Consider the following 13,749-nt stretch of genomic DNA (forward strand, 5'->3'; position numbering starts at 1 on the left):
GGTGAAGGGAGTAGATGCAAAGTATTCCAATTTCTACACAACTCTATCCTACCTGTCATGATGACTTGTAGAATTGTTGGCATCATGTTGATTTCCTAACAATCACAAGGTAATACAAGATTAGCAGTTCAAATTAAATGAAGGGGTGAAAAATTTGAAACCAGTTGATTCATGATCGGTTGAGGGAAATGATTGCTTTTAATGGAATTCTACATAGGGCGTAATCCATTTGTACTAGTTACCATATTATTATAATAGTGAAATAAACGATGTAAATCAGTTTCAATGTAACTATTGATCCAATTTCAATTCAACGATGGAAATGGCGCCACAACTCAAATGTGGGTCGGTTCACCATGTTGAAAGAATTGGACGATTTGAAAATTTGGGTTTAAAAGTAAGGTAAGGTAAAATTCAATGAACTCGTAGGCCATCATAATAGTCCATAATGGGTATCATTACTAGCAATGATTGGAAACGATTCCACAGCAGGCTGTACAGTGTACATTAACTCGCATCAAGACTTTGGGATTAATAGAATGATAGGCAATATTCTCGCGTCAAGACGTTGGATAGACAGAGTGATTGGCTGCAGCTGATGATTTCATTCTGAAAATAATTTTGGTTGATCATCATCATCCTTGTCTAGAAGTGGGATTTGAGATCAGAATAAAGCAGGAAATGAATTCAAATTATTCCATATCCAAATCCAGTGCAAGATTAGCGATGGGTCAAGTGAAAAGGATGATGTTGATTTTTGCAGCAGCACACCTCTACGATAGCGGACCTACCATTCATTTCCATTTCTATCAGCATGCATCATCCATGCAATAGCGATCATCGAGGGGCAAATGAACAAAGATTAACTCCATGCAATAGAGCTACAGTAGAATTATTCTATCCATCATTGAGTTTGTATCTTGTATGCTACTGTCATGGTAAAAATAGACAGGAGGAGAGGAAAGAGAGAGTGGAGAAAAGCATGATGCGATTGGCTTGCAAATAGGGTAGAAATGCAATTGGCTGATGAAATGTTTACACTATGTTGGATTCAAGGAGGATGGACTGGATCTTGATGAATCCGTGACATTGCACCATGGATTCAATTAGGGTTTGGTAATGCACACGAGCCGATCTAGTTTACCTCTGCCTCTCTTTTTGCTGTCAATATTGGCTTTTCCTTCTTGCTGGCTCATCATCGACGCCATCTTAAGGACTTTCTAACGGCCACACCTGTATACAAGACCGTCATGCTTTGCGCTACGGCACACCTTCCACAGTGGTTGCCATAGCGACCAACGTCTGGAGTAGACGCTGTAGGCTCATTGGGTGAAAAATGCGCCACAAGTAGGACTGCAATTATTCAAATGAGTATTTAAAACAAGTTGTTTGTTGTTAATTCGTTGTTTGTGAAGCTGTTGATAGAATGGGCTAGTTAGTGATCATGTCGGCAAGGACTGTTGATGTTGGATGACAACAGTCTTGCCGGCGTTGCAATATCCCACTGGTGTATCATGGACTAGGACAAGCAAAGGAAAAACCTTCCACCTTTTGGTTGTCTATGGCTGTACCTAGCCACCAGCGCTCGAGTTTTGCGTTGGGTGAGCTTTCTTAGCAATTCATCGGAGGCTCTTAATGACTGTATAATGAACCGTTGCATGACCCATTAATCAGCGTGTTGTAACTTACTCATGCGATGCAAATAGATGAATATCATCCAGTTCATGCTGCCATTAGATCATGAAATACACTACAGTACGGGATGCCTTTCTCTGCTCGCGTCCTTCAGTACAAAATCATGTCGAGACCTATCCCATTTTGGGTCATTCTGCTATACGGTTTCGACGAAACCGTCGACCATACTGCACAAAACCAACCTGGTATCGACAGCAATGCGCATGTTTCTCATGGATAGTATAGTGGGCCATGACAGACATGGGATACAGTTGAAATGACCACAAAACAATCGATTACTTACCTGTTTCAGTAGAGTATATGGCGCTTTCCGTCCTTCCTTCCTTTCCTACAGTACCACAGTGTACAGTACAGTACAATACTGTTGCTGCGTGCAGTACAGTACTCTAGTGGACAGGAATGTTGACTGGTGTGAATCCACTTATTCTCATCTGCTTCATACTATTACATACACGTGATACAGCTGAAATGACCATTAAAAATAGTAACCGATTACCTACAGTATTTTAGTACGGCAACTGACGCTTTCCGTCCTTCCTTCCTTTCCTACAGTACCTAATACACATAGCATTGTATTGTACACTGTACACTGTACAGTCCATAGTCTACTCTGGCAGCGTACAGTACTCCGCTGGACTGGTGTCAATCCACTTCTTCTCATCTGCGCCATACTGTACTGTATTAAAGACCAGTGAAGGCTACTACGACCAGTATCGATCGCGAAAAGCTGACGTCATTCTTTCCATCCATCCATCATTCTGTGCGGACGCCGACTGGACCAACTTGGTCCAGTTGAGCGTGGAGCGGAAACGTTCCAGTCTAGTCCTCCAAGCAGTGGACTGTTTTCGAAACTAGGGGCAGATTCATCCAAATCGCAATCCAAAAAAGGCCAAGGCAAGGAGTCCCAATAGCGTGGCAATCAATCATGTCAGCAGTCAATACTCGAGTTTATCTAGAGAATAAGAAACGGTAAGAATGATCCGATCAAAAGATTAATACAACGTCCGTAGAATGATTTGTTGTCGTTGATGGTTGGGCAGGACTGCCTCCTTGGCTATGCCAAGGAAATACTATAATTCCATTATTTGTGTAGTATAGTAAGACCAGTTCGCCAATGCTATTGGTAGTGCTTGAGTTTTAGAATTCCCGGAATAGAATTAGCTCAAACTACTACACTCTTCTACGCGTATACAAGAGTGAAATAATCTGTAAAGTCTTGCTAACGCTTGCCAATGGATTCATTTTTAGGCAAGCACAAGCTGCTACCGTACGATGCCAAAAGTGTTTGCAATTTGGGCATTGGACTTATGAGTGTCAAAATCAAAGAAAATACTTATCAAGACGATCCAGAACTTCCGAGTTAAACAAGATGGTCAGGGAACAAGAAAAGAAACCTGATTATAGGTAGCAAAGTAGAGTAATGTAGACTGAATATCATATTGGAAATAGCATACAGTATTAGCCTAGGCAAGCCAGACAGCCGATAGCGATACTAAATTGATCCGTTCAAAATACAATCTCTACAGTGCAAGTTCACATGTGGCCACAGTATTGTACATCAGTTATACACGAAATGAGACAATTTTATCATTGAGCAGATTATAGAAATCCCAGGATGGTCCACTGCGCTAGTTCAAGTTTTAGTTGCAGTCTTAGCTTGAAAGCCCTTAGTACAACTACAAAGGCAGAATAAACTAATGGATTAGGATTTGTACATATTTCATTATGAATACGTAGGATGATTTTCTGTATATTTCGCAATATGCAAGACCGTATGATCTGTATGGCAGTCCGCGTTAGTACTCAAATTGAATATACTAATTATGGAGAACAAATTATTATACTCGTTTAATGGAGTCTTATGATTAAGATTATAACCTCTATTACTAACCAAACTGACCATGGTCTTTATTACTATTATGCTGTATGTTGTACATACAGCATAATAGTAAATTTTTTCAAATTGAACTGTTACTTGTTCGTATGCACACTTTTACAATAACTTTATTATTTGCTTTACGCCGGTATTTACGTATACAATTTTGGAATGGTCTTGTTAATAACTATTGCCATTCATTTCTTTTTATTATAGTTCTGACAGTGATAGCAGTAGCTCTTCGGATTCGGATAGCAGCACTTCAAGCAGCGACAGCAGCTCTACTAGTTCGAGTAGCGATAGCAGCACTAGCAGCAGTAGCAGTAGCAGTAGCAGTAGCAGTAGCAGCAGTAGCAGCAGTAGCAGTAGTAGCAGTAGCAGCAGTAGCAGCTCCAGCAGTTCTGATAGCAGTAGCTCATCGGATGATTCATATCGACGGAGGAAAAAGATACGACACCACTGATATGGCAATGCTTATTGACCGTTGCATTCTGATCTTGGGTAATCATTTCTGGTGTGGCAGGGTTTAATCAATTATATAACAAATTGGGGAAAGGTAGAAATGGATCGGAAATTTCATTGTAAAATATAAATGGTTTATAGCTTAAGCTATAGACAAATGTCTGAATGCTATTTCTAACCGTGAGATTGATAGCATTACTAAAGAAATGCTGTACAGTATACTGGATGTGTAACTATTAATTACAGCTATTATCGTAGTAATACGTATAATGTATAGCACTTTTCTAATATCTGTAATTTTAATATCATACATCATAGATTTAAATACGGCCAGGTAACTTTGTTGACTACTTCTAAACTATTGTACTTATTCGTATGCCCATTATATCCCAGCGTGGATGTTCTAGTCGACATGTAACGTGATTTCCATTTTAACATGACTTACCGTACCTTGTAGCTAACTATGCTGTGTTATGGCCATGTTATTGGTGCGTTTTGTCCAATGTAGCACATTAATTGGCTCTAATTGACCAGGCTGAGATAGATATTTCTGTTGTAACATAAATACTGAAGCAGCCGTTCTTTAGTGTAGAATGGACTTCCATACTCGTCTAATTTTATAAGTAATGAAGGCTATTCCATTTTTTGCAGCGGTGCTGTAATGCTTTACTAATATTAACCTCACTTTTAATAAAAAGTATGTATCTTTCAGAAAGACCATTTTTGTTTACTTTTATGGATTGAAGATCGACAACGCACATATTATAACTACAGTACATGCATTATTAGCATAGTGTATGTCAAACTTTAGAAAATACAGCACGTGTATTGGTCATGTGCTGATGCTAGCATAATCTCTCCTTGAAAGTGGGGATAAATATAACGCCATAGGATAGTTATTTGGATATAGTGCTTTACTGTCATTTAGCTATGCAAATTAACAAGGCATGTTTCCAGTAGATGATTCGGTTTTGTAGTCGATGTCTTCAATGGCAACTACTGCAACCGACTTCTATCATCTATAATGAGTCAATGTAGGCCAAATCAAGTTTGCAATTATACTGCCATTTAGCTATGCCAATTAATAAGGCGTGTTTCCAGTAGATGATTTGGTTTTGTAGTCGATGTCTTCAATGCCAACTGCTGCAACCGACTTTTATAATCTATAATGAGTCAATGTAGGCCAAATCAAGTTTGCAAATAATTGGATGCAATTTACACGGTTAGCTTATGAGACAGGCAGACGGGCAGACATGATTGCATTGCCTTCATTAACTGTACCTTTATGGCAAGACAGTGTAGTCTTGACTACCTACAGCAACCGTATGTGCAAAGGCCAAAATTGGCATAAGTGAACAGCTAGCAAAGTGGTAGGAAAGCTCCGCCAAGATGCGACTTCATGGAACGGTTGTAGCAGTGGGAGTTGTTGGCTTAATTGCTGTCGCTTTATACCCTATAGCGATTGATCCAAAATTGCACCCTGAGAAATATCGTAAGAAAATTCTTCTTAACATTAGCAGCTAATGATTTCGTAAAGTGTAAATAGGTGTAGTACAACAGGGAAGCATACAATTATGCAGTATATGTACAGTAATGTACATCACGAATGCCTCAGACGTGGATGAAGAGCAAACTGCATCAGTATTTTACAAAACGATTTCTTCATACATTCAATTAATTATAGAAAAAGAGGCAATTTCGAAAAGGATACTGTACAACTTATTGGATAGTCGGATTAAAGTTGAATGACTGACTGTAGAAAGTGTTGTAGACTAGCATGTTAGCATTACTATCATTTTTATTACTGTAAACGTACGAATGCGATGCAAGGGTAGTAGCTATTTCTGCTAAATACGATGTACATGATACTTTACATTCGCCTCGACGATGCTGTAGCAATATAATCAGCAGCACCTAACACGGGCTGATTTTAGTCGGTAGAACCTGCCTCTATCCGCAGTGGCGACACGAATACTACTTGTATCGAATAGCTTGTAAGCTCTACCTTTGCTTTTGTCGGCGACTAGAGGTACTTCAAGTTGCATAGCGGAATACAAAATTTCCAGAGATACTACAGTATGCCATATTTCATTCTTACATCATGTCATCAATAAAGATGAATACATACATATTAAGCAATACTGCTTTTTATTGCTAAGGCTGAAATAAGAACGCAATCTGCTACTAAATTTCAATCGTATTTGCCATTATTGGAGAGCTTGGTTGCTCGATACCAACTCTCCCTTAAACCAAGAAAACAGATGTAGTCGCGTAGCTTAGTTATAATATCCGTATTAGGCTGGATTCTATGATATGCAAGGGACAATTGATAGTAGCTTTTAGTCAATCTGTTATTTATCAATTATTAAGGGTAGATTAGAAGGAAAGTCTAAAAACAGTCATGATCGATACACCGCATCATAAGTGTATACGTTTGAATGTAAATAGGATACGAAAATTGCATACGTACTTGCTTGCGGGCGCTATTTGTCTTTTCGATTGCTGGCTAGTTCTTATTATTTATTTGTCGTTGTAAAATAAGCCACGATTACAAATAAATTCTATTCCTATTGGACTGCCAGTTTCAGTCAGTAATAGAAAGTTACGTAGCGTTTTCTGGCTAAGATTTTTTCAATTTTTAGGCGCGAGTCAGAAACGAATGCGAGAAATTAAGAAGGAAAGAGATGAAGCAAAACCAAAACATCCATAACGATAAAGTTTTATTTCATTGGCAGCTATACTCAGCATTCTTCGTGCTATGTATTGTTCGGCGTCTTATATCAACAGTCCTATAAAGATGTGATATATTATTATAAGATGATGTATTATTACAGCATGCAGCTATCCTGCGTATGTGAAAGTATTTAAACTTGAGTAACTAATTTAGTATGATGGTATATTTTTCTGTTACCAACAGTAAATCAGGAAATGACAATAAATCATACGGTAACACGATTTAAAGTTATTTTCTGATGATGGAACGCATACTACTGTAATGTAGTGGCAATGTGAGTTTGCATGAACAAGTCAAGTTGACATTAGCAATGATATTTGTTTCACAATTCTTCTCACCCAAACTATTTTAGGTGAAGCAAGACGTACAACCACTTGAGAGGAAACGAACAAAGTAGATGTTGTTTGACTGACTGTATTACATAATATATTGTAGTGAGTTATTGTGCTAGATATTATAGCAGAATCCGATTATAGAGCATTTCTGTAGTAATTCGTTCTTAGAAATTAATCAAGTGATTGTTATAGCATTAAATTTGGCTTGTAGTGTAGACTCTCTGATTGCGATCTATAAAATCTGAAATCAAGTGCTATGATCAATAGGAAATTGATTGATAATTCAAATCTCAACCAGCGTTGAGACAATATTTCATGAGATACATGGCCTTCAAGTAGTTATACCCACATTAACAACAGTAGAGATTGATGTCAGCCGCACGGATTATACTTTATAAATACACTCCATTTTCATAACATTAGATTGAGGTAAAATAAAAAAACTAGAAGCCCATTGCAGATATTATGCTGTTTAATTATTGCGAACAACTAAAAATTAGCTAGATGGGTATTCATTCGAACAGAATATTAAGGAATCGATAGTCACAGCGATAATTTGGCATAAAGTAACCGCTATTCACAAATTTGCTGCAATTTCGTACAACTATATCATATATTTAGGGGAATAAATAGGATTTGCGTGTATTTGGTAATGACGGATGATAGTTGACTGTACTTAAACTTTCAGGTACATTTCAGTTTGTATACTGTACTCGCATGTTACGGCCATTGTAGTTGTAAATATAGGGAACAAGGTCATAAACATGCCTGGCAAATGATACAAGTTAGATGCAACTAGTTAAATTCTTATGCTAGCCTGTAATATTGCCCATAAACAATAATGGACCTCTGCAAACACAACGAGCTAATCTTAAATGCTTTATTAATAGATGTATGACATTAAGATAAATTAAATGCAAACAATATTATTGTATAAAAATAAGTTACACAGGAGCATCCTATCTTTTAACTATAACTCGATCTATACTTTTTACTACTTCTTACGAATACATTTACAACGACCACAATGACTAATGCGATGAGAGAGTATTTCAACATCATGACAAGTCTTAAGTCGATTACATAGACAGCCCAGTTAGAATAAAACGCTAAATATATCGTAGTCATTCCTGAGAAGTAGGTGGTAAGTCCAAAAATAAGATGAAAACTTTTAGAGTTGTATTTTATAACTGGCATTTCATTAACCATTTTCAGACCATATAAGATCTGTAGTATGGTCAAAATTAAGGTAGCAAGACCATACCAAGAGTGATAACTGACTAGGTGATTAGAATTAGATCTGTATTTGTTGAAAACAATCGTTGATGTACCAAGTAGGGTTAGTAGGCCAGCAGCCAATTGCATCTTTTGGTGACCGGCAACCTTATTCGGATACGTCGGGACGTTGATGGGAAACTTTGTTGACGAAAAGAGTGAAATAGCTTCTGTCATGCAGAGAATAAACTAAAGATTGGGAGAGAACCTTGTCAGGTGGATACTTGACAAATAGAGTTGAAGTACTGCATAAGTTAGTAGTAATATTGATTCGCTCTAGTTAGTACTTACAGCCAAAGTCATGAATGTAGGATGCCAGGAAAATAATGCTGTAAGGAAAATGCTACCGATTAGACACACTCAGATATACTTTATTAAAATGATAAGGTCATCTCTACAACGTGTACTACATGCTATACTGGCAACAGTTCAAAATAAGATATATGCTGTAGGTATATCCTATCAAGGTACCGGGCATGGTTACGTTGCCTGTCGTTCATGTAGCTTGCAGTATTGAATAATTTGTACATTCTACATATGTCTAAGTTCAATCTCATTTTATGAATGTCAAGGTAGTGTTTTCGAAAATAACAACAGTAGACTTATCAATCGGTACATTTGATGGTGAAAATAGAGAAGTAGGTTAATGAAGTTTTCATACATGATTTGATTGAATAATAAATAGATTAATGAAGGCTGTCCAGAATTATTACAGCGTTTTCTTGCTGTTCTGTTGTGTATTCTGAATACCAATGCCGTGATAAAACGTTTTAACCTACAGTACAATATACATATTGATAAACATGATTCGAAATCGCTGTAGTGCCGATTTAGAATGTGGATTTAGTTCCTAGTTCATTACGGTTTCTTTAGCATACTGTACTATATTGTATCTGATACTGTCGTAGGAAATGCACCATGCCACGCAAGATTCAGTAGACATTCCTTCTTATAATACTGTACATGGTTGATGATCAACACCGTACTACCTGTTATGGTGTCTTTTCTTTTTTATTAATTGATAATAACATTCAGCATTTGCTCACGTTGTTGTTTACTCTAGATTCCATGTTCTGTTGCAGTTGTGATCAACATCGTTTAAGTCCAATTGATCACAATTGTACACGTGTATGATCATACATACGTAACAGTATTAAAGTTATTAATCACTTTTTTTTTTCTAAACTGCACCGATATGAATAATATCAATTACAGTAATCCTTCATGAACTGAGCCAGCAAGGTAATAAACGTATCTTTTACAATCCTAACTTACATGATCCAGGCCTTGCCACATAAATTAGAGATGCACTTAAAAATATTACACAAACATGAACTATGATTGAGCAAATATTTGAAAAGAAGGATGTTTGTGTTGTAGCCATGTTTCCAGTTGTCTCAGCCCTTTTGTGTCTCTTAACCGCTGCAGTCATTAAAGTTTATACATTAGTATCCGGTTATGATAGGTCCGTTACCTATCGATCATGACGATACTTTACCAATTGAATTGAAAACAAGTGATTTTACCAATTATCGCTCAAAAATGAAGAAGAAGAACTTGCCTTGATCCTTGGCTTGCGATCGGACAGCTTCTGCAACTCTATCTTGCAGTAAGAGTGCAGCGTTGCCAGTCTGACTACAGTATACAAGTACACCCAACCCGCAAGATTCTACAGCATCGATGAGGATACTGTTGCATGATTACCCTGGTGTCATACAGTTTGACTGACTAATCTGTTATGCATGTTTTACGAATTAGGTAAGGCAGCAATAGCTAATGGCTACGAATGATGGAGCAAGAGTTTGGGATTGGATAGAATCTGTCTTTCTATCGACTGTACTGTTATCATGCATGGATCAATCTGTCTTGTTGATTGCTGTATGAGGAAATAGTGTAAAGTAGTTGACAAAATTTTATTTTCGGAGTGTTGGGTTACTGCTAAGCCAGGCGATGTAAAATGGATGTCATCAGTGTCGAAGCCAGTTGGAGTATGGCGTCAAGATTTTACATGTCTTGATACGACATCTGTTTTACACATGTTTTATGGATTCTAGTTCACTACTGTATGGAGTAGTGAAACCTGACGAGTTTTAGCCTTGAAGATTGCAATCTATGGCTATCGAATATGGAGTATCGCTCAATGGAAAATGACACAGTGGATGACTGGATGACAGTGGTTGTTGTTTTTTTTGTTGGGTTACTGCTAGGCCAGGCGATGTAAAATGGATGTCATGAATGTCGAAAGCCAGTTGGAGTATGGCGTCAAGATTTTACATGTCTTGATACGACATCTGTTTTACACATGTTTTATGGATTCTAGTCCACTACTGTATGGGAGTAGTGAAACCTGACGAGTTTTAGCCTTAAAGATTGCAATCTATGGCTATCGAATATGGAGTATCGCTCAATGGAAAATGACACAGTGGATGACTGGATGACAGTGGTTGTTGTTTTTTTTGTTGGGTTACTGCTAGGCCAGGCGATGTAAAATGGATGTCATGAATGTCGAAAGCCAGTTGGAGTATGGCGTCAAGATTTTACATGTCTTGATACGACATCTGTTTTGCGGATTCTAGTCCACTACTGTATGGAGTAGTGAAACCTGACGAGTTTTAGCCTTGAAGATTGCAATGTATGGCTATCGAATATGGAGTATCGCTCAATGGAAAATGACACAGTGGATGACTGGACAGGGATGCCACTAGCATGCGGTATCGAGCGGCAAAACCTGCCGAGTTATTCACCTTGATATCTCTATCGAATACTGAATATCGTCCAAGTGCAAAGAGCACAGTGGACAACTAGACGAGGATGCAACGTCGACAACTTGACAGGGATGCAACCGGCATACTGTATCGAGTAGCAAAAGCTGCCGAGTATTTACCCTTGACGTCTGTATCAAATATTCAATATCGCTCAATTGTAAATACCACCGTCAACAACTTGACAGGGATGCAACTAGTAAACAGTACTGCAGTTATCGAGTAGCAAAACCTGCCGAGTTTCTAAGCTTGACATCACTATCGAATATGGAGAGTCCATGTTGCTCAACTGCAAATAACACAGTTGACAGTACTCCAATATGTAGGATTGGAGATAGACCTGACTTGGAGATCAAAGTTGATAGAACAAAATGGACAATTTGCAGAATGAAAGTTGCAATCAACCAGGTCCAACAGCTTGACTACAAGTACTATACACACTCCTCAAGCTTCCTCCAGTACTGTACTGTAGAATATTGAGAGTCCATGTTGCACAACTGCAAATAACACAGTTGACAGTACTCCAATATGTAGGATTGGAGATCAACCTTGCAATTTTCAGTTGATACAATAAAATGGACAATTTGCAGAATTCAAGTTGCAATCAACGAGGTCCAACTAGACCTGAGAAAGGTTCGATTCAATACCTTTTTGGTCGATATAAGAACCTGAACTTGAACCGCTTTGACATCAATCAAACCTGAACCAAACCGATTTTACCATTATATCCGCCATTACACTCCTCAAGCTTAACTACTGTACTGTATATCCGCCATCACACTCCTCAAGCTGCCTCTAGTAGGGTGCTGTATATCCGCCATCACCAGTTTACTCAACACCTACAGTACCGTAGTGTACAGTACAGTACCGCTAAGTATGTACTGTACACCGTACAATACAGTTCAGTATGGCGCTAGAAAGGGAACCCTTGGAAAGTACTGTAACCAGCGGAAAAGTGAATCCCGCATACGATTGTCGTGCAATCAACTCACTCACTAAGACGTTTCATACAGTCAAGTCGAGTGACTCTCCAATACAGTCAGACACCATCGATCGATCGCCAACAAAGTGTCACTACTGGTTGGTACGTTTTCATATGGTCGAGTGACTGCCAACTGCAATTGCCAGTGTAATCGACTTGGCTGGAAAGCTTTGAGTTGGAAATTGACAATCTGCTAGAGAACATTTGCAGAGAAAAATTAGGCTAGAATAGTCAAGAAACTGCATCTAAATTGATTGAAATTGAAGGAAAAAGGAAAGAAAGAATGTCTGGGAGTGAAGAGGAATTTTCTGCTGGCGAAGAAGAGCTAGAAGACGAAGTGGACGATGAAGAAGACGAGGAGGACTTGGTAAGTCGAATCATGTCGGTTGCTAACATTGTACAGTCTGCTTGGATTGCATTTGATACCTATTACTTTGAGAGTGGAATGGCTAGTTTGGATATCATTGACTGTGGTAGTCGTCCCATTCAGTTCTTGAGTCGTGCAGAAATAAGATAGTCATGGATGACAGCCAAGAAATGATTTAAATGAATAGGCAAGGAGTGATATTTTTCCCGTCATCCTTTACTGGACCAGTCAAAACCAACGATAGACTGGTGCAGAAGAAGGCTAATAGGACGGCGTCGTTGTACAGTTGCTAGACATGGACAACATCAAGTCCATGGTGTAGGATTACTACTTAGAGTGGTAGTGTACAGTAGTGAAGAATAATATAGAATCGAATATCATAACGTCTAATAGAGCCCGCCATACAAATGTCGATCAAGTCCAAGCCGATCTTGATACCTGGTATCAGCGATCCCCAGTCTTGACCGTGACGGTCCATATTTTAGCTGAACACGCTAAGTTAATCCCGAGTTGAAGCCATAAGACGATAGCAGAGTCCAAACGATATTACTGCTCACATCTTATAGGGCCCGCCATACAAATGTCGATCAAGTCCAAGCCGATCTTGATAGCTGGTATCAGCGATCCCCAGTCTTGACCGTGACGGTCATTATTTTAGCTGAATACGCTAAGTTAATCCCGAGTTGAAGGCATAAGACGACAGCAGAGTCCAAACGATATTACTGCTCACATCTTACTACACTGACAGCAATAGCCAACGATAGCGTTGTATCATGGATTGAGTAGCACATTGGCAGACTTACAAATGACCTGAAAGTCAACGTCTGATCGTCATGATCAATTCAACTGCCACCATGTACTAGCATTACATTTGAAAAACAGTGGCAAGATAGATCAACGTATGTAGGGCAGAACTACGATTGATCAACGTTACCATCATCAATTGTACATTTCCCAGTGGAATATTGATAGTCTTCAAGACCATATACGATACGATAATAGGATGATATCCAACGCAACAAGCCACTCATAATCATTACTAATTGCATTGATCCATGAAGAAATTGAAATATTCCATTGACCGTAGGATGATGATGAATCATATGATGATGAAGATGAAGACAGTTATTTGAAGAAAAGCAAGAAACCAAAGAAGAGAAGTGCTTTCATTATTGAAGAAGCAGGTGCGTATGTTGTCGCTCAATTGTATTCATAAAGTTCTGTCGTGAGGACATAGCCATGAATAATTATACGCGTATCT

At 38.4% G+C, this 13,749-nt stretch overlaps 1 protein-coding gene across 1 annotated transcript; it reads left to right on the plus strand.

Annotated features, from left to right (window-relative positions):
* Positions 1-2,620: 2,620 nt before the first annotated feature.
* On the plus strand, positions 2,621-4,101 carry TRIADDRAFT_61716 (uncharacterized protein; the record flags this gene model as incomplete). Its single annotated transcript, XM_002117636.1, has 4 exons — positions 2,621-2,664; positions 2,944-3,067; positions 3,433-3,490; positions 3,788-4,101. 4 exons carry the CDS (start codon positions 2,621-2,623, stop codon positions 4,099-4,101), a joined length of 540 nt encoding a protein of 179 aa, XP_002117672.1.
* Between the last annotated feature and the right edge of the window lie 9,648 nt (positions 4,102-13,749).

The sequence above is a fragment of the Trichoplax adhaerens genome, genomic scaffold (genome assembly GCF_000150275.1).
Source record: "Trichoplax adhaerens TRIADscaffold_27 genomic scaffold, whole genome shotgun sequence".
Classification (NCBI taxonomy): domain Eukaryota; kingdom Metazoa; phylum Placozoa; class Uniplacotomia; order Trichoplacea; family Trichoplacidae; genus Trichoplax; species Trichoplax adhaerens.